Source organism: Leucoraja erinacea, chromosome 14 (assembly GCF_028641065.1).
Source record: "Leucoraja erinacea ecotype New England chromosome 14, Leri_hhj_1, whole genome shotgun sequence".
Lineage (NCBI taxonomy): Eukaryota > Metazoa > Chordata > Chondrichthyes > Rajiformes > Rajidae > Leucoraja > Leucoraja erinaceus.
The window spans coordinates 34,349,215-34,373,953 of NC_073390.1; the positions used below are offsets into that span (position 1 = coordinate 34,349,215).

The 24,739-nt window shown below is 39.3% G+C and overlaps 1 protein-coding gene across 2 annotated transcripts in view; it reads right to left on the reverse strand.

Annotated features, from left to right (window-relative positions):
- Nucleotides 1-3,029: 3,029 nt before the first annotated feature.
- fam168b (family with sequence similarity 168 member B) overlaps nt 3,030-24,739 on the reverse strand; it is a 40,842-nt gene continuing 19,132 nt past the window's right edge. The window contains exons 2-7 of one of the 2 annotated variants that reach the window (XM_055646155.1): nt 22,823-22,907; nt 21,770-21,850; nt 17,963-18,105; nt 14,730-14,907; nt 11,172-11,303; nt 3,030-7,923 (exon numbers count right to left, since the gene is read on the reverse strand). In XM_055646155.1, coding sequence (XP_055502130.1) covers nt 11,191-11,303; nt 14,730-14,907; nt 17,963-18,105; nt 21,770-21,850; nt 22,823-22,892 — 585 coding nt within the window. In that variant the 5' untranslated portion in view covers nt 22,893-22,907 and the 3' untranslated portion in view covers nt 3,030-7,923; nt 11,172-11,190. Of the gene's footprint in view, nt 7,924-11,171; nt 11,304-14,729; nt 14,908-17,962; nt 18,106-21,769; nt 21,854-22,822; nt 22,908-24,739 lie in introns of both variants that reach the window. The other variant, XM_055646154.1, reaches the window with a different exon arrangement.

Here is a 24,739-nt window from a genome sequence, read left to right on the forward strand (position 1 = left end):
ATTAATATATGGTAAACAGTTGTGGCCCCAACACCGAGCCTAGCGGCACTCCACTCGCCACTGCCTGCCGTTCTGAAAAGGACCCGTTCACTCCTACTCATTTTCTATCCATGTCAACACCCTACCCCCAATACCAAGTGCTCTAATTTTAGTCACCAGTCTCTCATGCGGGACCTTATGAAAAGGCTATCTGAAAGTCTAGATACACTACATCCACTGGCACTCCTTCATCCATTTTACTTGTCACATCCTCAAAAAACTCCAGAAGATTAGTCAAGCATGATTTCCCTTTCATAAATCCATGTTGACTTGGACTAATCTTTTTACTGCTATCCAAATGCCCCATTATTACCTCTTTAATAATTGACTCCAGCATCTTTCCCACCACCGAAGTCAGGTTACCTGGTCTGTAATTCCCAGTTTTCTCTCTCGCTCCTTTCTTGAAAAGTGAGATAACATTAGCTATCCTCCAATCCACAGGAACTGATCCTGAATCTATTGAACATTGGAAAATGATCACCAATGGGTCCACTAATTCTAGAGCCACCTCCCTGAGGACCCTGGGATGCAGACCACTAGGTCCAGGGGATTTATCATCCTTCAGTCCCATTAGCCTACGCAATACTATTTCTCGCCTTATGAAAATTTATTTCAGTTCCTCTACCCCCTTAGATCCTCTGTCCTCCAGTACATCTGGGAGATTGTTTTTGTCTTCCTCAATGAAGAGTTCCGAAGTACCTATTCAACTCTTCTGCCATTTCCTTGTTGCCCATGATAATTTCATCCGTGTCTGCCTTCAAGAGACCCACATTTGACTTTGCTACTCTTTTTCCCTTAAGATATCTAAAGAAGCTTTTACTGTCCTTCTTTATATTCCTGGCCAGCTTCCCTTCGTACTTCAACTTTTCAGCCCGTATTGCGATTTTGGGGCTTGCATGTAAATCTGAAAGTCCTGAACTTGGTATATTTTGTTGGACTTGTTTTAGTCCTGACCTTGTTGTATCCTACATTGATGCTGTGGAATCCATTTTCAGATCTTGCCCCAAGCTAGACTTGCAAAATCCACAAGCACATCGTGAACAAGCTGTACATGAACCTGTTCGTAGAGCTGTTGGTCCACTTTCTCTGCTGCACCATCAATGTGGTAGCGGCAGGATAAATTGTTGGTAATACGTATGCCAAATGGGGTTCTAATAGTGTGGAATTTGTTAAGTGCATCCAAAACAGTTTTCTGAGACAATACGTATATATTGGACTCCTGAAATATTCGGCTATTTATCCAAATATTGCTTTATTATTTAAGGTTGTTCCTGTCATTGAGGGAGCAAATATTCACCTGCTTCCAAAGATGGCGGATTGACCATACAAGTGGGGAATAGCAGTCTGGGGTGGTATTCTTTAGAACAGTGGCGCAGTGGTAGAGTTGCTGCCTTACAGCGTTTGCAGCGCCGGAGACCCGGGTTCGATCCCGACTATGGGTGCTGTTTGGACGGAGTTTGTACATTCTCTCCGCGACCTGCGTGGGTTTTCTCCGAGATCTTCGTTTTCCTCCCACACTCCAAAGACATACAGGTTTGTAGGTTAATTGGCTTGGTATAAATGTAGATTGCCCTAGTGTGTGTGGGATGGTGTTAATGTGCAGGATGGTGTTAATGTGCGGGGATCGCTGGTCGTCGCGGGCACTGTGGGCCGAAGGTCCAGTTTCCAAGCTGTATCTCTAAACTAAACTAAAAGTGATCCCATCAAAACTTATAAAACTCTTTTAAGAGGCCAGATGGATGGAGGACGTTTTCACCAACTGAGGTGTCTAGGACCACGCACAGACTGAGACAAGGAGACATTTCTTCACTCTACACGTGCGTGCTGAACCTTTTGAGTTCTGTACCCCAGTTATGGTGACAAAGTCATTATGGTCATTCAAAGCAGAAATGGATATATTTTGGGGATTTATAAGAATCAAAGGATATGGGGGATATGCTATAAAATGTGGAAGATAAGCCACAATCTTAAAGAATGGCATAGCTTGTTCTGCCTGGATAAAGGATCTCAACCCAAAATGTCGGCAATTCCTTAACCACCACAGATGCAGCTTGATTTCATCCAATAATGTTTTACTTCAGATTCCAGCATCTGCTTTGATTTTGTCTTCTTACATGCTTCTAAACTTCCTCTCCTTGACAGTCTAACATCCCATTATCAAGCTGTTTATGAATGTATACTATCTTTGTTTGCACTTCCCTCACTCAACTGACTGCGAAGATTAAATTTCTCACAAAAGACAAATCTAGCAATGAAATGTTAATTTAAAAGCCAACAGTATCAATCAAAATTGTTTCCTGAAGTGTTCATATAAAGTTATGCAATTGTGTCAGCACTTCATACATTGGCTGATTTTCTATCATTCCGAACTGATGAAACTTGCATTGGACAGAAAAATAGCTCAGTCATCTGCAGCAGCCAGTTAACAGAATCTAATGGGAAAACCTCTCAATGCAACTTTTCCCAAAAAATATTAAAGCCCCAACTCACCGTTATCCCATTTTTGAATGTTACATGATGCAGGTCCTCCATAGTTTACAGAGAGGCTTATGTACAGCTAGTTCATAAGCCTGAGCGGGATGGAGCTGCCGGCTGCTATGAACAGGTCACAGGGATGGAATCCTGCCACAGCCTGGGATCACCTGCAATTTATTTCAGTGAACCAGGAGAGTTTACGGAGAGTAAGAAATAGAACCTGGTGGGGTTCAGCTTGAATAGTTCAGCCCACAGACTGCAAACCTACCCATGCTTAAGACCACATACCCCAGTTCCATCAACACATCGCTACCTGCACTCCAGACTCTGGTCTCGCACTGTGGACTAACTGTAGCAGATGAATATATGTCAAAGCAACAGGATTTCTAAAAAATTGGATAGTTAAGAGCATTAGTGTTTAACCGTACTGCAAACAATGAAGTATTCTTCCTTTAAATGTGATCTAATGACATACCATATTTTTTTAAAGTATAAATATTTTCACACCAGTGATGTAAGCAACACAAGTCAATCTTTATTGAAAACTTAAGTATTAATACATAACAATTCTTGTTACAATAAACATGCCTTGAAGTTTCTTTTTTTGAAATCTGAGCTCACCTACTTGTCAGATTGCTTTAAAAAAACAATGTATGAATTTACACATAATTGAACTGGCTCAGAAAGAAAATGTCAGAATTTCTGGTTTATATTATCCAATGTAAAACGGTGCTTTGCTTTTAAAACTGATTTTTGGAAGACAACACTGACCTAGACTAAATGTGTACCAAAATAATATGTTTATATTTATTAAGCAGAGTCATTTTTTAAAAGAAAAAAAGTGTGCCTCTAACAAAAACAATCGGGGGTGATTTTGCTGTGCCCATGTGTTGCATCCGATTAGGTTATTTTGAACAGAAAAGCTGTCATACAGCACACCAACGTACACAAATCTACTCAGTCACTAACATTTTGCAATTCACAATTGCAACCTCTTAAGACAGAGAAACATTTTGGATCAAGTCCATCTCAAATGCAGCGGAGTATATTGGCTCTGCTAAGAATATGAACAGGAGCTGGATGGATGGTGCGATGAATAGATATTCTCACTATATATTCTGTTTTATAATCTAATAATTCCTTATTCTGCTTCTCGGTTGATGCTCACAAAGCAGAAAAAAGGGAGAGAAAAGGAAACCCTCTGCATCACCATCATACAAAGAATGAATGAGAAAAGTAGCATCCAGTTGCTTGGCAGGGATCCAACATTTTGGAATGTGTCAATCTAACTGTTAAATGCTTTCATACAAACATATGTGCATATACCAAATGCAGAAAAATATATATTTGCCAAGGAATCTATATTGACTTTTTTATTTGTCCCAATCCAAGTCAACTGCAAATTATTTTAACCAAACACTGAATATCATTGAAGGAATACATGCAACCCATTTCAAATTTAAGAACTGCTGAGGCATTAAAGTTAATTGGAAAATAGACTTCAATTAAAAATTATATTCATGAACCAAACAAAATATACTCATTCAACACCATATGTCATTTTCAATCAGTTAGTCTCTAAGCCAAGGCATGCATTACACAAGCAGCTTGAACATATTTCAAAGTCTCAAAATTGCATGAGGCTAGCACACTTTGCTGTAGCTTTTAATATCACAAGACATTTAATTAGCTACCCCGAATAGAACCTTTAGAAGGTGGAATAGAATTAGTCTGTCAAAATTTCATATTCCTTTCAAAAGTTCAACAATGGCTCAGAATCAGTCTGCCTGCATTCCAAAGTGCAGCAAAGTTACTTAACTGTTTGCAAATTTCAAACATAGCCCATGAAGAGTTTCTGGATGCTAAAGAAAATCAAGTTTTGGATTTCCTTCCACCCACGCTTTAAAAATTTGACTCAACGAGCACTCACCAAAATGCAAGTAGGAATGTGAACACCAAATGAGAGCGATTTGTCATAATTTGTGTAATAAAGCATAATTTGGTCTGCCAAGTTTTAAAAAGAATGCCAAACTCTGCATGAGTGCAGTGTTATATGAAAAAAACTCCCAGATTTAAACAGTGCTTTATATTAAACACCACCCTCGACAGGCTTCCATGTTTTTTTTTCTCATCAGTATCCATTATTTTCTCCTTAAAATATACATTAAAGAAAAGGAAGTGTACAAGCTGGTTACAAACACTGCCTGAGAAGCTCTGCACTGTTAATCAGTCTCCACGACCTGTTCATCTACTAACCATTGGTATGCACCAAATACTACAGAAACTACAAACAATTCCAAATCACCATTGCAGAAGCGAAGACTGCGTATTTGAAAAACTACACTGAAATTTTCTATTCAGCACTCGGGTACATTGCCTACATTCATGCCACCGTAGAAATGAAAGCAACATTTCAGTATATATCAGTTTAGTTGGTGGATTGAAATAAAATGAGTGGAGATACATTTATTTCAATAAAAGGGAAAATAAAGCATTAGTCCAGTGTATAGCGTTGGTTTCAAGTTGATAATTTTTGGTTCATTTTTTATGTAAATTTTAATTTGTAAATCTTTAAAAGAACAAGCACCGAAAACACTATTTTTTAAAGAATCTTGCTATGCTGGTCATGTCTGTAAATGTTATTAAAATCAGGAATCTTTCAGAAAGTCTGTACTGTGAATGTTTTAAGATTAAAAAGCCACAGTACAGTGCTATGAAATAATGATCACTTTGTTTAGTCACATTTGTTTCCAACACCTGTAATAAAACAGGTTAGAAAACAGCCTGTAAATCCCACATTGAAAAATGAGCAAAGACTTCATTATCTAACTCACATCAAACTGAAGAGGAATCAAGAATACAATTACAATTTAAAAACTACTTTCTTGTTTGTGCCATTTTAATGCAAGGTTTGTAATAGAACCTCCAAAGTCCCAGCTAAAAGACACACTGCCCTTCCGAAATGCAGCTACATAGGAGTCCTGCATAATTCCATTTTCTGGCGTCTGCACAACTGTATGTTAAATTTGAGTTCAGAACAAACCATTAAGATTCATAATGCTCTACTTCCAAAAATTAAATTCCTTAACAATTACTATTACCAGCAGCAATGCGCTGACTATTCAGAATTGAAGAACTGGTTTTGGGAGAATTTTAAATATGAAATTAACATACATGCTAAGTCCACTATAAAATTTCAATATAGAAAAATGGAATAGGAAAGATTTGAATCTAAAAGTTGTGTGCTTGTTCCCCTTGAATACTTCCTTGCTAGCTACTATCAAAACAATTCTGATTCATCAACTGACTAAATCCTCTACATAAAATGGTATCCACAACTATTTTTCTCCATTTGTGCTAATTTAGGTAGAATCTGACAAGAGTTCAGAAAGTAACAACCCCATAGAATTTGGATCCTTTATGCATCAAGTATGATACCAGCATCAACCTGTTAAAGTCCCTATATCAATCAGATATCACATACAAGAAGACAGCGGTATACCCTCAACTGCACTGCAAGACAATTGTAAACCTTGGACAATTAGAATTTGCTATAGTGTAGGTATATTTCTGCAATGACATTTCATGATAAATTAATGTTATGACCATTATTGATTGCTTAGAGGGCACCATTTTACTTGGCCATAACAATTTGTTTCTTGATGTTATATAACAAATATCCTTTAATTGAAACTTTTAGGTCCTATGAAATATATTAAAAAACTCAAAATAACCTTTCATTTTCAACGGTCAGTTGTACTATCCAATTTACCAACCGAGCCCATTAGATTCACACAACTGATTTTTATGTTGCAAATCAAAATAATGCAAGCAGGACTCAAAGATTTTTACATTGGATACTATAAATTAAGCTTCTTAACTTCTGTTTTCCCTCTAAATCTTTGTCCGAAACTGTTGGGTCTAGATTTTAGCCAAGTCTTCTGTGTAATGCATTTAGCCCAAACAGGAAAAGCTGGCGGGTCAAGCTATTTTATACCATTCATTTTATGGTCCGAAAGAAAGCTCGATAATGACATTACCAGGGCATGGAAACAAATAACGCTCTACTGCAGCGATTTGGGTGAAAGCTTTTAACAAATGCTGAAAAACTATCTGCCTTTCTTATCATTATCAGTGAAGCAGTTTTTAACTGCAACAGTCTACAGATCACAATTAGTGCAGAAACTAGCATGCCCTGCAGAAGTCATATTACAAATGGATGCAATGGGCAGATTCCTTAAACCAGCAACAGGAAATGTACTTCCTTTATTTTTATACTAGTGTGAATATTTGCAAGCATGAAATCATTTATGCCATCAAAGATGTTATTCAAGCTTGCTTAACCAACTAAGCCATCCTATGCAATACAAAACCTGGAACAAATCAAAATAATTCAAATTATATATGAAGATTGAAAAAAAATGTCACTTTTGTTATTTTTGCCATTTTTGTAACCATGGAAGGATTGTTATTAAGCACTGGTAATTTTTTATTTTTTTTATTGCCCAGTGATTTTGAATTTTACAAAAAAGAACTTAGACATGAATAAAATATGAATGTAAAGATTGCCAAATTCAAAAACTACAAATCATCAAGTGCCATGATTGTAAGTCAGAGGCATACTGAAATATTAAATCAAAGATTATAAAAATACTTTATTTTACCATACTACTGCCCATTTCAGATCCTTTTAAAAGTTAATACATTTCCTTTATCCATCTTGTTTTAACCCCTACAATTGCCTCTCCCTAACATAACACCGAATCTAATGCAGTTATAAATGAAAAAGGACTGTTAAGTCAATGCCTGTAGGCTTCATGTCATGCTTACCAGAACACCATCTCCAGGTGATGTGCTGTAAATGCACCAGTTGCTCAAGAAAGTAAATTAACATACTGGTTAAAGGAATTTGACTGTTCCCATTAAAAAAACAAATATAACAGATCAGCCAGTAGTTTTTCTATCTGTTGTACAAATTCACTTGCACATTTTTTTTTTTAAGATTACATACATAAGACTCTGCATTATTGAAATTAAGTTGCAAAACATTTTTGAATCTCAGTTCCTTTGGATTTTGCATATGATGGTTTGCATCAGTCATTGCAGGTAGATTTGAGCAAGCATTTTGTAACATGCATTGAACTAGATATGAATCCAAATATACTTATACTCCCTTTTGTATCATGTATAAAATTGCAAGACAGTCCACAAAACAGGTTTTCATGACTTGAGTACTGCTGAGTTCCAAGATGCAAGATATGCAGCCACGATAATCTTTGTGATATTTTTGGTAGTGTTTGGCAAGTAGAGAGCATTGATGAACTGGAAGGAAGGATCCTGGTTGGAGGCATGTGGGAATCAGCACCAAGTGTTAAAACTTGTTTGATTGCATATCTCCCACCTTTCAACCTGTGAAAGAGTGTTTTAAATATTTAGTCTTGAATAATTTTCTATCATTCTCCATGCTAACAATAAGCTAAAACTACAGTTACCTACCAAAAACAGGTGATTTTTGTAATATATATTTTGTTATATAAGTACATAATAAAAACTTAAAGGGTTGATTTATACAAAAATGCCCTCAGTGAGAGAGAACTTATACAAACATTAGTTGCAAAATTATGAAAAAGTATAGATTTATAGTGCAATGCAAATGTGCTTAATATGGAAAAAATAAAGTAATTGGGTGTAGTCAAGGTATACAACAGCAAAGTAATGATAAACAGGACTGACATTGGAGCTAAACTCCCATCAAAAATGGCCTTGGCTGGGAACTTTGTTTCTGATGTTGATAGCTACCAAACATCAGTTGAAAGGAGACCACTGGCCTCCAGCAATTGTGATGTCAGCACAATCGCTGAGCTACCAGTCTCATGAAAGAATTCTCAGACAAAGAGAAAAGCCAAACTTTAATTTTAAATAAAGACTGGAATACACAAATATTTTTGAAGTAGAAACTAAACTGACTTAAAAAAATCATTCGATTTTGAAATAGTTATCAGGAATTTACACCTCACATTCAAATGGACTTTTAAGACACCTTTTATGAGTTTGTTAAGCAGTACCTATAGTTTGTTATGCTATTCAAAACATATTTTGACCGTTGGGCAATTTAACATTTTCTGGGGGGTTTTTTAAATAAGAAAAAGTTTGGGAATAACTAGCAGATGTTAATTGCAGTGATTTCCCAACTATTGAGAAGACTTGGAAAAATAATGAATCAACAGAAATTTTGGGATTTACACATTAAACTACATGTGCAGATATTAAACCTGCTGTGAAGTTTCACGGTTTAATGACCAGCAATTGTTGATATTATTCCCATGATTTACAAATTCATAATCTAGATTCTAAACTACAAAATCAGGATTTCTTACTGGTGAACTTTTGCCAGAAACATGCTCAAGAACAATAGGGATTTATCAATTTGACAAGCTGCACGACAAAAATATCAAGTGATGAAAATGTCAACTAGTGGAGTTATTGAGGCAATACATTAATTATATCTGTAAATCGTTACAGATATACAGAGAGTGGTGAATCTCTAGAACTCTCTGCCACAGAGGGTAGTTGAGGCCAGTTCATTGGCTATATTTAAGAGGGAGTTAGATGTGGCCCTTGTGGCTAAGGGGATCAGAGGGTATGGAGAGAAGGCAGGTACGGGATACTGAGTTAGATGATCAGCCATGATCATATTGAATGGCGGTGCAGGCTCGAAGGGCCGAATGGCCTACTCCTGCACCTAATTTCTATGTTTCTATGTTACCCCCCGCTAATGGTTTTTGTTTGTAACAAGTTAATTTCAGCAATCCAAAAGCCTATTCTCCTTAAAATATGGATATCCAATGTGTTTAATTGGACGGATGCTTGAGTAAACTTGCCCAAAATCTAATCTTGAACCCACATTAGAATAACTCAACTATTTTTTTCTGTCAGCAGTAAATTAATATTTCATTAGTTTTCTAATGTACACTTGTGATTTTCCTGTGTACATTAGGAAATACCAAAATGAAGGAAGGCAATGCTCAAAAGGCATTTAGAAAGTGTACAACTAAATAACTCCGATTTTGCATTATAGTGAATAACACACAAATTATCAAATCTGATCTTAGTTTTGTCATTTGCCCTGAAATTTCAAATTCAGGTGATGGTGGGAAGAGGGCTTATGTGATTTAATTATTAAAAAATTATATTCTGTAATAATGTCAAACATGTGACCACACTTTCTGTAAACAATCAATAGTTTGTTACCATTGGCAAAATATTGGAGTCCAACATAAACACACACAGGAAAACTATAAAAGATAAAACATATGATGCATTTCCACACTTTTGCTAAGAGTTGTGCTGTGCATATTTCTACAATTCTCAGGCTTTCCACTGGCAAATCTCTAACTGCCACCTAGAATATCTCTATCACTTACTAGTCCAGTTGTAAAAGGACAGCATTTTCCAGCATTGATTTTTGGCCCTAAATGTTATCAGTTCATCAAGTGGAGTGATCCAATGCTCCAGTTGCCATCCTGTGCCTAATTTAGCAGAGAATGCATTTGGATATATTAAAGTGAAAATGCTAGCAATCAGAAGGGGCATCATGGAGAAAAATTACCTATCAATTATGATTCTGAATATATGAGTGTAGTTGCACTAATTGCTTATACTTGTTCTGGTTTACAAAAGTTCAATTTGCTTTGTGAAGTTTGCACAAATCCAATAATCAAGTTAATTATTTTTCTTTCTAAAGTTACGTAAACATCTGGGATAACAAGGACAAGCATATGTGGCTACAGATGTCCAAGCTAACTGAAGGCTTGTAAATTACAATTGCAACCAGATGGTAGGCAAATTTATTTCAAAACACTTCCTGCACTTTGCATAGGCATGTATGTTAAATTCAATGCAAGCTCTGAGGGGAATAATTATCTAATAACTCAATTCTCTGATATTGTTGCCTTTTTCTTTCAGTGATTTAACTATTTAAACAGATTGATACACTATGTTAGCAATTGACATGCTAAGGAACTAGCGATCTATTAATGGGTAAAAATGTTAAATAGCCAACAAAAATTAATTCTATTTATCAGAAAATATCGCACTGCCTCTCCCAAATCAACAGTCCTATTCTCAATCATAAAGCGGTAGGCAAGACCAATGGAAACTGGATATCACAATTCAATTTATTTGTAATGTGGCCAAGAAAATTAAAATGTCGCTCCACTGCGAGTTGACAGGAAAGCAAAGAGCATGGTTTGGCGAATGCAGGATCTCTCAGAATCATAATTGATAGGTCCGGAGCTTATTTTCCTAAAAAAAAAAACAAGCCTTCCTCATTTGTTACTTTTTAATGGAGGGCACACTAACATGCCCATCTTTCCAGTAATTAAAATAACGTTTTTAAATAAAAGGACAACCACTAAACGGGATTTTAATCAGTTCAATGCCTGAAAGTAGTGGCAATTCCATAATTTAGTCCATTCAGGAATTGCGCACTACTAAATCCTGTATAGATCTGGCTTACTGAGTTCCTCCGATATTGAATTGCAGTAAATTCCATACACAGTTCTCATTTATTATCTTGCACAGCAAATGCATTTCTTTATCATCTGTGTTGGTTGAAATACTAAATGGGAACTACTTTACAACAAAAGAAGACTTACATTTCCAGTAACAGCTTGATCACCACTGCGAGGGTACATAGTTGTAAGTCGGTGTTCCTGGAGTCCTATAAGCTGGCATGGAAACAGGATGAGTAGCTACTGGCGTTGGGGAATGGGTTGTCAACAAAGTGCCTGCAAGGAAGAATATAACACAGTCAAATCTCAGTTACATTCAGTTCTGAATACTGAAAGGTAGAAGGCAAAATCATCAGAAAACCTGAAGCACTAAATAAATTTACAGTAAGATAATTGACTATTATATGCAACACAGAAGTAGTCATCATTTTTGTATTTTAATTTCCTGCCAAGAAATTCAAACAAAATCTGTGCGATATCAACATATTGTTGGTCTACTTGAGCGTAGAAATAAAATGCTGTTTTAGCCGAGAACTAAAATGTAAGAAAATTAACTAATTTGAAGGGAAATCAACCATATACTCAAAAATGATTGTTTTTTTTTGTTTTTTTAAAAATAATAAAGTGAGCGATTCTCTATCTTCAACTGCAATTTTTGTTCCAACAGAAGCTGGTTCAGCTTCCGGGCACAACTGGCCACACACGTCTAAAACAATCAAAAACTGCTTAACTCAAGCAGTTGATTTAGCATTTGATATTAGAAACACATGGAGACATACAATGATGAAGAGATTTGACAATAATAGAGCTTTAAGATAAGACAGTATGTGACTAACACCCAAAGCAAGCTAAAAAACACTTGCATGAGTGCGCTAGTTGGGATATGAGTAAATGTGCCTTGGATGCTCTCAAGCTTATAGAAGGGTTAGATTGAGATGTTGGCACAGAGTACTAGATAAGTCAAGTCCGGAAGTAACATAGTTACGGGTAAAATATTCAGCAATATGAGCTGTGGCAGAACAGCATTGGCCAGTGGAATCATATATGTGGTTGGAAGCTCATCTTGTTATATTTTGATTAAGCTTCCAATTACAATACAATTTATTTTATTGTCATTTGAACCTCAAACACGAAGTTCAAACAAAATTTGGTTTCTGCAGTCATACAACAAGAAAAGAACCAAGTCACACAACCAACACAATTTACACAAACATCCAAGTTTTGTCTCTCCCGTGTTCCATTCTTCTCCCGATGTTAAAGCCCCCTGCGAGCGATGGCAAGTCCCGCGGCCGTTAAGGCCGCGCCGGACGATGTAAGGCCCACGCTCCGGGTCTTAATGTTGGAGCCCCCGGCGGGCGATGGCAAGTCCGACGTCGGGCGATGTAAGGCCGTCTGGGTCTTAATGTTTGAGCCAATTATTGAGCCAATTATTAATGGAGAGAATCAGATTTGGAGCAAAGGGAGGATGGCATTGGTCTTCGCAATATCTAATTAAGGGAAGTTATTAGTTATCCTGCACTGGATGTCAGAGAGCAACATGATGAATCAGGTAGTGAAAGATTAAAGAAAGATGGAAAGAGAGCATCATTAGCATAAAAACAGGAAGGGTCAATAATAGAGAAAAAATCTTTAAGAATCAAGAGGTATGCATGGAGTACGAATAGGTGTATTGCAAGCAGGCACTTGCCGTGAGTGATTACTCAGGGTAGGCAGTCAGTCGGCATTTAAAAAAAAAACTTAAACCGCGCATGTGCAGATAGTGCTCTCCTTAAAAAAGAGAATGGGTGGGGGATGAAGGGTGATGGCAGGTGGAAAGATGATGGGGGAAAAACGGGAGCACACCGGGACAAGATGAATCAGTTGTCATCTGATTGAATGACAACACTTGTTCAAGGGACCAATTGGGGGGTAAGAGTTCCTTTCACAGCATGTGGGGAGTCTGACCAGGGGTTAAGTTGCAGGGATGGCAGGAGTGTTGAGAAGGAGGTGGTCGGGGATCACGCCAGTAACTCACTCACCGCTGCTGCGGCGCTCCGGTCGCAGAGCCACCACAAACTGGCCGGGGAGGGAAGCAGCTCGGGTGGCTGCGAGCGGGCACCCGGACCCGACAGCAGAACTGGCCGCCACTTCAGCGCCTTCTGCCGGCCCGCTCACCTCTGGCAGTGCTCTCCGTCTGAACACCTGCCGCTCGCCGACTTAGCTCATGTCACCGTTTCCTGCAAATCCTTAAATTTCCACAGCCGAGTAACCTCAATCGTGTTGTCGGAATTTAAGGATTTGCGGGAAGCGGATGACATGAGTGAGGCCGTCGCTCGGCAGAAGAGAGGTTATTAGATGGAAAGCTGCCAGAGGTGAGCGGGGGCTGGCAGAAGGTGCTGAGGTGGCAGCTGGTTCCGCTGTCCGGCCCGGCAGCCGCTCGCAGCCACCCAAGCTACTTCTCCCCACTGGCCTCAATGTGGTGGCTCCGTGCAAGGAGCGTTGCAAGTGGGTTACTGGCATGATCCCGATCCCATCCTTCACAACGCTCCTGCCCTCCCCACAACTTTATCCCGGGCCAGACTCCCCAAATGCTGTGAAAGGAATCCCCCCCACCCCGGGAAATACGGTATTTAAAAACATATAGCACCAAGAAATGTACTTACCACATTATCGTTACACTAACTCCATTCTTCTCTCTTTGTTTCTTAAAATACGCTCAAGATAATAGCAATCCATATTTGAAAAAACCCGCCAAGAAACTAGCGCTACGTATGCGCAGTAGGCTGCTACGCCTGCGCAGTACTGCAAAGGCAGAATTTCAGTTGCGTTCAGCCCCGCTTGTCATTGATGGCTTCAAGCAGCGCTGACGGCACATGGGCTGCACAGACCTTCGCGTGTTGCAAGTACTGCGGATGAAAGGCACAGAGAATTATGCCTACCTAAGGGATCGATCTCTTAGATAGGCATAATTCTCCCATGCCTTTACTGTTTATATTTAGTGATTACCATTTTATAATTTTAGTCAGGGTAGGCAGTGCCTATCTTGCCTACCCTGACGGCATGTGCCTGATTGCAAGCATAGTCTGAAGAATGGTCTCGACCCGAAACGTCGCCTATTTCCTTTGCTCCATAGATGCTGCCTCACCCACTGAGTTTCTCCAGCAGTTTTGCCTACCTTGCAAGCATAGATAGTAAGAATGAAACCAGACAAGGGAATTCCCATTCTGTTTGAAGAAATAGAGCAGTTCTTGGAGGGAAAGGGTCGGGATCAATTGTGTTAACAGTTGCAGACAGTTGAGAAAGTTGAATGAGATTTTGCCTTGGACAAAGCTATGGGATTTTCATACGAGTTTCACCAAGGCTGTTACAGGAATTGGTGGGGTAGAAAATGATTAGATGGAATCAAGCATGGAATCATGAGAGAATTGGGGAATGAATTTGAGGGGTGCCAATTCAATAAATTTGCTATTTTGCTCAATACTAAAAGTCGTAAAACAAATTTACTACTGTTACTCCTATTAATGGAACTTAAATTTTCTGGCTAGGAACTAAACTGATATCTGGATCACGTCATTTTTAAATGCAATGTTCTGTGAACAACTTGAACTATATAATATCTGCCTTACTCCCTTTTCCAATCTACTGTATTTGTGGCATGTTGTCCATTAGATATCATTGATAAGTTAAATGCAGAACATTTATCTCAAAATAACTGAAACCCACCTGCTGACATTGCCATGGTGGTCCCGGCTACCATTCCCATGGCAACACCGTTTGCTCTGGGTGATGGAATTGGTTGTGGGTACATGGCAGCAGGCATTCCATTTGGCTGGACAACCGTGGTATGATGAATTACATGAGGTGGTGCTGCATATAGTGGCTGTGTGTAGTAAGTGCCTTGCTATTTAAAAAGAAGTGAAAGATACTGTTGAGGGATAATCAAAATAAATTAGAACATCTATAGAAAACACAATAGGAATCTTCAAATTCAAGCCAAACTATATAATATTTTTAAAGATCTTACAATTTCACAAAAGCAGTTGAAATATTACAATAGAGAATAGGTGCAGGAGTAGGCCCTTCAGCCCTTCAAGCCAGCACTAGCATTCAATGTGATCATGGCTGATCATCCACAATCAGTACCTCGTTCCTGCCTTATCCAGAGAACCGGCCTCCACTGCCCTCTGAGGCAGAGAATTCCACAGACTCACAACTCTGTGTGAAGAAGTGTTTCCTCATCTTCGTTCTAAATGCCTTACCCCTTATTCTTAAACTGTGGCCCCTGGTTCTGGACTTCCCCAACATCGGGAACATGTTTCCTGCCTCTAGCGTGTCCAAACACTTAATAATCTAATATGTCTCAATAAGAACCCCTCTCATCCTTCTAAATTCCAGAGTATACAAGCCCAGCTGCTCCATTTTCTCAGCATATGACAGTCCCGCCATCCCAGGAATTAACCTTGTGAACCAACGCTGCACTCCCTCAATAGCAAGAATGTCCTTCTTCAAATTAGGGGACCAAAACTGCATACAATACTCCAGGTGTGGTCTCACTAGGGCCCTATACAACTGCAGCCATTCGCTTTTTTCACTGCCTGCTGCGTCTGCATACTTACTTTAATTAACTAATGAACAAGGACCCCTAGATCCCGTTGTACTTTCCCTTTTCCCGACACCATTTAGATAATAATCTGCCTTCCTGTGTTTGCTACCAAAGTGGATAACCTCACATTTATCCATATTAAACTGCATCTGCCATGTATCTGCCCACTCACCCAACCTGTCCAAGTCACCCTGCATTCTCATAGAATCCTCCTCACAGTTCACACTGCCACACAGCTTTGTGTCATCTGCAAATTTGCTAATGTTACTTTGAATCCCTTCATCTAAATCACTGATGTATGCACTGGGGACAGTGCAGCTTAGCTATATATACACACAAACACACACACACAAGTCTATAACCACAAACTGTTCAAATAAAGCTGCTTCAACCAGGAAAACAATTATCAGTAAAAATTATTACAAAATGGAGAATGGTTAAATGTTTAATAGACCAGGCAGCATCGTGCAGATAGAAACGGGTCTTCAGGTCAATGATCATTCACTGGAACTGAGAAAATCACAAGGAAAACAAGTGTTGAGATATACAAGAAAGATGGTGGAAGAGGATTTAAGATATATTCATGAATAAAATATGGATTTGGAAGAATTGTAAATTCGACATAGACAAATATCTGAAATGTTCGGGAGAAAACATAATGGCCGGTGCTAATATAGAATACAAAGACTCGCACTGCTGATTATTTGAAATTACTTAACTAAACCCGAGTTAAATATTGAGCCCAGAATGTTGTATTACATCTAGCTGCAAAGTGAATTGTTGTTCCTCAAGCTTGCCCAACCTTTGATATAGGATGACAATGGAAACATTGCAAATCTTGAGCCTGCCTAAGTGTAATTTAGTATTCCCACATTCCTGTACTTAAGTATGATTGTGCCCGTATACAATATGACTTTTACTGAAATGTATGCAAAACAGAAATCTCATTGGATCACTGTGTCATTGTATCACTGAAATTCAAAGTATCACTGAAATCACTGCACAGACCAGATGGCAGGAGTATTCGGACATCTTTTATCTTTCCCTACTCTACTCTGATGTTCCCACATGATTTAAGACCACCAGAATCATCCCAGTTCTAAAGCAAAGTGTGTAATGATTATTGAAGAGTGACTATGACATCCACCATCAGGAGGTTCTTCTTGAGGTTGGTCATTGCACACAATAACTCCAGCCTCCAAGGCAGTCCAGTCGCTGCAGACCCATGACAGACACCATCTCCCTGGCCCTTCACTCATCATTGGAATATCTGGATAACAAAGACACCTACGACAAACTCTTTATTTAACTAAAGCTCTGCCTTCAACACCATAATCTCAACCAAATTAATCTCCAAACTCCTGGACCCAAGAGTCAGCAATCCCCTCTGCAATGGTATCCTCCACATCTTGACACAGGCTACAATCAGTGAGGTTTGTTGACAAAATATCTGCCATGACAATTGTCAATATTGCTTCATCTGCAAGTTTGTGTTCTCAGCCCTTTACTCCATGTGCACTTATGACTGTGCAGACAACGTAAATACATTATATGCTTTCAAGCACATGGTCCAGACTCTCCACCACGGAGCATTTTGAGAAAAATGCTGGCTTATTACTCAACACTGCAAATGCAATTGGTTGACAATATCAGATCCTGCATTGGTTGACAATATCAGATCATCCATTTAGTACCACAAATTTCAATGATGCACAACGTTAAACTTATTTATAAATACAAACCCATGATGTAATCCTTGCTATATGGAAGAACCAAATTTACAGATTAAATATTCCAGAATTTTGAAGTGCTGTAATGTAAGCATAGGGTTGGAAAAATGCTTTGTGGAATAGTGTTTGGCGCATAACTCGAATGTCAGAACAAACCATTTATCAAAGAAGTACATGACATTCCATGACATTTTATTAATCAATTTAAAACCTGTGCAACTGAAACAAACATCTTTGACCAACATTCATATTGTTCAAATTCAAAAGTGGCTAAAATGTAATATACAAATCGGTTTACATTTTGCAAATTCTGCAACAACAAATCTGGTCCATTAGGTAGACAAAAATGTTGGAGAAACTCAGCGGGTGCAGCAGCATCTACGGAGCGTAGGAAATCAGAAGGGTTTCGGCCCGAAACGCTGCCTATTTCCTTCGCTCCATAGATGCTGCTGCACCCGCTAAGTTTTTCCAGCATTTTTGTCTACCTTCATAAACAACATACCTGGTCCATTAAATACCAGGTTTTTTTTGCTAGTCACATTTAAAGGAACAACACACCCTCAAAAAGACATCCATTAAAGACATGCACATTTTTTTTTACTGGAAATGGTTTAATTTCTAACCTGTGCATAAGGATTCTGTTGTGCGTAGGCACTTCGAACTGGGTATACAGCAGCCTGGTATGGGTTGGGAGAGGAGGAGTAGGGTGGTACAGCTCCACTGGTCGGAGAACATGAGACTTTATACGGTGTGCCTGGTGTATAACCTGAGAAAGCAGAATCCAAGAATGTCAGAACTACCATTTATCAGGGATGATTCACAATGATACTAAATGGTGGGGATACAGTGGAATGGCTCTTCCATTTCTGGTTCTAAAGCAAGCAACCACATTACTTTCACTGCAAGCATATAAATCACGTTTTACCTAATTGAATAAAAACTGGGAATAAGTAGTTATACCAAATATTAATCATTGCAATTGGAGAGGGAGAAGGGTAGATCGCAGGTGTCAGTGTTTCAGTTGAATAAAGGGGACTATGGGGCCATGAGGGAGGAGCTGCCTAAAGTTGACTGGAAAGATACACTAGCAGGGATGACAGCAGAACAAAAAATGGCAGGTATTTCTAGGAATAATACAGAAGGTGCAGGATCAGTTCATTCCTAGGAGGAAGAAAGATTCCAAGGGGAGAAAGGGATGACCATGGCTGACAAGCGACGTCAGGGACAGTATAAAAATTAAAGCGAAGAAGTACAACGTAGCAAAGATGAGCGGGAAGCAAGAGGATTGGGTAATGTTTAAAGAGCACAGAAGATAACCAAAAAGACAATACGGGAAGAAAAGATGAGGTACAAAGGTAAGCTAGCCCTGAATATAAAGCAGGATAGTAAAAGCTTCTTTAGGTATGTGAAGAAGAAAAAATTAGTTAAGAACAAAGTTGGACCCTTGAAGACTGAAAAAGGTGAATTTATTATGAGGACCAAGGAAATGGCAGATGAGTTGAACAGGATCTGTCATCACTAAGGAGGACACAAACAATTTTCCTGAGATAGTAGTGGCCAGAGGATCTAGGGTGACGGAGGAACTGAAGGAAATCCACATTAGGCAGGAAATGGATAGACTGATGGGACTGAAGGCTGATAAATCCCCAGGGCCTGATGGTCTGCATCCCAGGGTACTTAAGAAAGTGGCTCTAGAAATTGTGGATGCATTGGTGATAATTTTCCAATGTTCTATAGACTCAGGATCAGTTCCAGAGGATTGGAGGGTAGCTAATGTCATCCCACTTTTTAAGAAAGGCGGGAGAGAGGAAGCAGGGAATTATAGACCAGTTAGCCTGATATCGGTGGTGGGGAAGATGATGGAGTCAATTATAAAAGATGAGATAGCCGAACATTTGGATAGCAGTAACAGGATCGGTCCGAGTCAGCATGGATTTACGAAGGGGAAATCATGCCTGACTAAATTTCTGGAATTTTTTGAAGATGTAACTAGGAAAATGGACAAGGGAGAGCCAGTAGATGTAGTGTACCTGGACTTTCAGAAAGCATTTGATAAGGTCCCACATAGGAGATTAGTGGGCAAAATTAGGGCACATGGTATTGGGGGGGTAGAGTGCTGACAATGATAGAGAAATGGTTGGCAGACAGGAAACAAAGAGTAGGGATTAACGGGTCCCTTTCAGAATGACCGGCAGTGACTAGTGGGGTATCGCAAGGCTCGGTGCTGGGATCGCAGCTATTTACAATATACATCAATGATTTGGATGAAGGGATTCAAAGTAAAATGAGCAAATTTGCACATAACACAAAGCTGGGTGGCAGTGTGAACTGTGAGGAGGATGCTATGAGAATGCAGGGTGACTTGGACAGGTTGGGGGAGTGGGCAGATGCATAGCAGATGGTTTAATGCGGATAAATGTGAGGTTATCCACTTTGGTAGCAAAAACAGGAAGGCAGATTACTATCTAAATGGCGTCAAGTTGGGAAAAGGGTAAGTACAACGGGATCTGGGGGTCCTTGTACATCAGTCTATGAAAGTAAGCATGCAGGTACAGGCAGGCAGTGAAGAAAGCGAATGGCATGTGGCCTTTATAACAAGAGGAATCGAATATAGGAGCAAAGAGGTCCTTCTGCAGTTGTACAGAGCCCTAGTGAGACCACACCTGGAGTATTGTGTGCAGTTTTGGTCCCCTAATTTGAGGAAGGACATTCTTGCTATTGAGGGAGTGCAGCGTAGGTTTACAAGGTTAATTCCCGGGATGGCGAGACTATCATATGCTGAGAGAATGGAGCAGCTGGGCGTGTACACTCTGGAGTTTAGAAGGACGAGCGGGATCTCATTGAAACATATAAGATTGTTAAGGGTTTGGACACGCTAGAGGCAGGAAACATGTTCACAAAGTTGGGGGAGTCCAGAACCAGGGGCCACAGTTTAAGAATAAGCAGCAAACCATTTAGAACGGAGACGAGGAAACACTTTTTCTCACAGAGAGTGGTGAGTCTGTGGAATTCTCTGCCTCAGAGGGCGGTGGAGGCAGGTTCTCTGGATGCTTTCAAGAGAGAGCTAGATAGGGCTCTTAAAAATAGCGGAGTCAGGGGATGTGGGGAGAAGGCAGGAACGGGGTACTGATTTGGGATGATCAGCCATGATCACATTGAATGGCGGTGCTGACTCAAAGGGCAAAATGTCCTATTCCTGCACCTATTGTCTCTTAATCACCATGTTTTCATCTTAAATCTCCCCCAACTAATAAAGCAAAAATAAGCTTGAATGTGGGATTGCTACTGATCTTCAGAGAGTGGTCCTGGAGGGTATCCCATTTATCTACAGAACGATAGTTGAATATTCAACAGGCAAATTGAAATTTTGTTTTCTGCTGACTGCAAAGGGGTATGACTCCATAAGACCACAATTTAGTTCTTATTTATTCACAATCTTTATTCATGACAGACAAAGGAATTGAGTACACAACAGCCAAATTTGCTGATAGAAAGATAAATAAAGCAAAGGTAAGACACAAAATGCTAGAATTACTCAGCGGGACAGGCAGCATCTCTGGAGAAAAGGGATGGGTGACATTTCAGTCGAGACCCTTCTTCAGATAAAGCAATGCGTGATGAGGACACAAGAGCTTGTAATGTGGGCAAATATTTGGCAAATGAATACAAAATGATTAAATGAAGCTGTTCATTTTGTTTGCAACCAGAATACTGTTTAAATGGATTGAATACAATTTTCTGCATTACATAGGAATCTGGTTGTACATCAGTTAACTGGCATATAGTAAACTATTAGGAAGGCAAACTGAATGATGGGATTTATTCCAAAAGAGTTTGAGTATACACCATGGAAGTCTGGCTTCAACTGTACTATGACTTAATGATACCCTGTAGTATCGGACTTTGTGAGATCACCCAAGTCCAGAGCCCAGGTTTGATCTCCTAATCATGGATAATGGAGGTCTCTCAGAGAAGATTCACCAGATTGATTCTTGGGATGAAGAAGTCATTTTATGAAGAAAAAGTTGAACAGCTTGAGACAATACTCATTAGTCTTTCATTAAGAGAACGAGGCATAATATTTTGAAATAAACACATTTCTAAGTTTTTGATTTCACTCAGCTATATTTGGCATCAAGTTAAATGTTAAAGGAAAGTAAAGGCATCTCTGATATCTCTCAACTTAATTGTCTTGTAAATTCACTTTTTCTGCCTTAAACGTATTAAAGATTTAAATGAATTAAAGATTTATGACCACTTTCTCATCAACCAACTTCTTTTTAAGGCAATAACATTATATGACTATATTACAACACTGAGCTTTAGTCCTTATTAATATATTAAAATATATTAAATCAGTTAATGCTGCACGAGTAAAGTTATTTTTGCTAATCACAAGGTAGCATATAACAATCAATTAGGTGGTATACCTGTCGGGAAGGCTGGATTGGTACCAGCATACATAGCAGGAGAAAAAGCAGGAGCAGCCGCTGCATAGCCAACTGGGAAACCTGCTTTGTTCAAAACAGATCAAACAATCAAGCCCAAAACGTTAACATCCAAAAAACAAACAAAAATTACACAAATCCATTAGCACATCGAAACCACTTTTTAAAATATGAAAGTAAGTGTATTGTAAAACTTGTTTGAGAATCACAACCGAAGAACCAAAGGATTAAAAATAAATTTTAGCTTTTCTCACCAAATACCATTGATTGTCAACTGACTTTCCCATTACTGATGACACGATGAAGTCGCGAAAACAGAGTAGAAATCATTAAAATCGACAACTCACAGAACATTTCATGTACATGACTACAGGATGGTACACTAAAGAAACAGAACCATAGCTCAATTTAAGAGTCCCAGAAATTGTACTGTTCAAGCATATAACATTCATGTCTTTCAAAGTAGTGAAATGCAGTGCTATTGCTCTTACTACTTCATATTTTCATACTTCATATTCACCAAACACCTCCGCTCGGTTCACAATAACCAACCTGATCTCCTGGTGGCTCAGCACTTCAACTCCCCCCTACCATTCCGAATCTGACCTTTATGTCCTGGGCCTCCTCCATGGCCAGAGTGAGGACCACCGTAAATTGGAGGAGCAGCACCTCATATTTCGCTTGGGCAGTTTGCACCCTAGCGGTATAAACATTGACTTCTCTAATTTCAGGTAGTCCCTAGTTTCTCCTCCCCTTCTCAGCTCTCCCACAGCTCACTGGCTCCACCTCTTCCTTTCTTCTTCCCGCCCCCCCCTCCCCCTCACATCAGTCTGAAGAAGGGTTTTGACCCGAAACGTTGCCCATTTCCTTCGCTCCATAGATGCTGCCTCACCCGCAGAGTTTCTCCAGCATTTTTGTCTACCTTCTTACTACTTCATATTGATTTTTCTTTGATCCTCATTCCTTCCCCTCGTAACCACCTTCCACACAACCGACCATTTTTTCTTAACTTAGTAAATTCAACTAATAGTTTACCTGCGTATCCAATTCCTTTTGGATTTGCATATGGAATCCCTGAAGCACCTGAACTATAGACTGGATTCATGGTTTCAATGAGGAGCTGTGGAGTAGAATATACATTAAAATTAAAATTTTAAACTGGAGCAAAAAACTATATTTTTCATTCTTCCTCATATAAAGGAACTAATTACAGGAAGCAGTGAGAAAATTTCAATGTAACGCAAATTTTTTTTGCAGATGAAATCCACTGGCAAAACAATCATCTGTTGAGAGCCAAAATAACTTTGCTAAACTTGAATGAGTTTCAGATTTTATCCATTCCCAATGTTGGTACAAACCAACATTGCGAAGGGCCTATGGCACACATTATTGCTCACAAGTTGCAGCAAACACTCACCAGGCCCACATAATCATTACACTCAACTGGTTTGAAAAATACAAGTTTCTGTAAATTATACAGACTGATGTAGATTAAATTTGTTGAAGGCTATTTTGGCACGAGAAATTGCAGATGGTAGAATCCTGAGCACAAAACAAAAGGGTGGAGGAATTCCAGTCAGGCATTATCCAGAAAAGTCCAGTAAAGAGTGTTGGGTAGGGCAAATCCTGGAAACTGATAGTGGATATAGGTACGTGAGTGTACTTGGTGGATGGGTGGAGTAACTGACTAGGTGAAAAGACGACAAAAGGGCGCCAGAGGTGAAATATAAAACTGGAGGGATATAGGTGAAAGGAGACATGTGGAAGGGAAGCGAGGCGATAAAAGCAAAATATGGAACTCGCAATGGGAGATGAAAGAGGGGAAAAGAGCAGGGTTACTAGGTGGTGGGTGAAATATGCATGCACTTGGTTGGGTGGGGGTATTTATTACAAATTGAAGACTTCAATGTTCCTATCATTATGTTGAAAGCCAGCCAAGTGGAATGTGAGGTGCTACATAGATACATAGACAATAGGTGCATGAGTAGGCTATTTGGCCCTTCGAACTAGCACCGCCATTCAATGTGATCACAGCTGATCATCCGCAATGAGTACCCCATTCCTGCCTTCTCCCCATATCCCTCTGCTAGCCCCAAGAGCTCTATCTAACTCTTTTTTGAATGCATCCAGTGAATCATCCTCCACTGCCTTCTGAGGGAGAGAATTCCACAAATTCACAACTCTCTGGATGAAAAAGATTTTCCTCATCTCAGTTCTAAATGGCCTATCCCTTAATCTTAAACTGTGACCCCTGGTTCTGGACTCCCCCAACATGTTTCCTGCAGCTAGCGTGTCCAATCCCTCAACAATTTTATAAGTTTCTATAAGATTCCCTCTCATCCAAGCCCAGTCATTCCATTCTTTCATCATATGACAGTCCCGCCATCCCTGGAATTAACCTCGTGAACTGACGCTGCACTCCCTCAATAGCAAGAATGTCCTTCCTCAAATGTTCTTCTAGTTTGTGTGTGACCTCACTTTGACAATGGGGGAGGCCAAAGGCAGAGGTTGGAATGGGAATGGGGAGGGAAGTTAAAATGACTAGCAGCTCGGATCCCCAGCTGACGTTGTTAGACAGAGTGCAAGCTTTCCCCGATGTAAAGGAGGTCACACCGGGTGCACCAAATGCAATAGATAATGTCTAGAATCTTCAAATCAACATATTATACATTCAAATATTCTATAGCATCCCTTGTATTTTAGGGCCTTTGAGATTTTCACATATGCTGGTTGACCAGGTTACTCCACTTAGTGTAAGCAGAGGTTTTTCTGCCATACTGCCTTTCAATTTCAGCACCCATGAATTTTCCAAGGGATTCCTCTCACAAGATTTGAAAATAAATGGTGTTAATGCCACCTGATTAGGCATTAAAACCTAGCAAATCACAGCTGATATGTCAACAAAAATTATCCTATTAATTTGGCTCATTTAACTAATATGGGGGGGGTTTT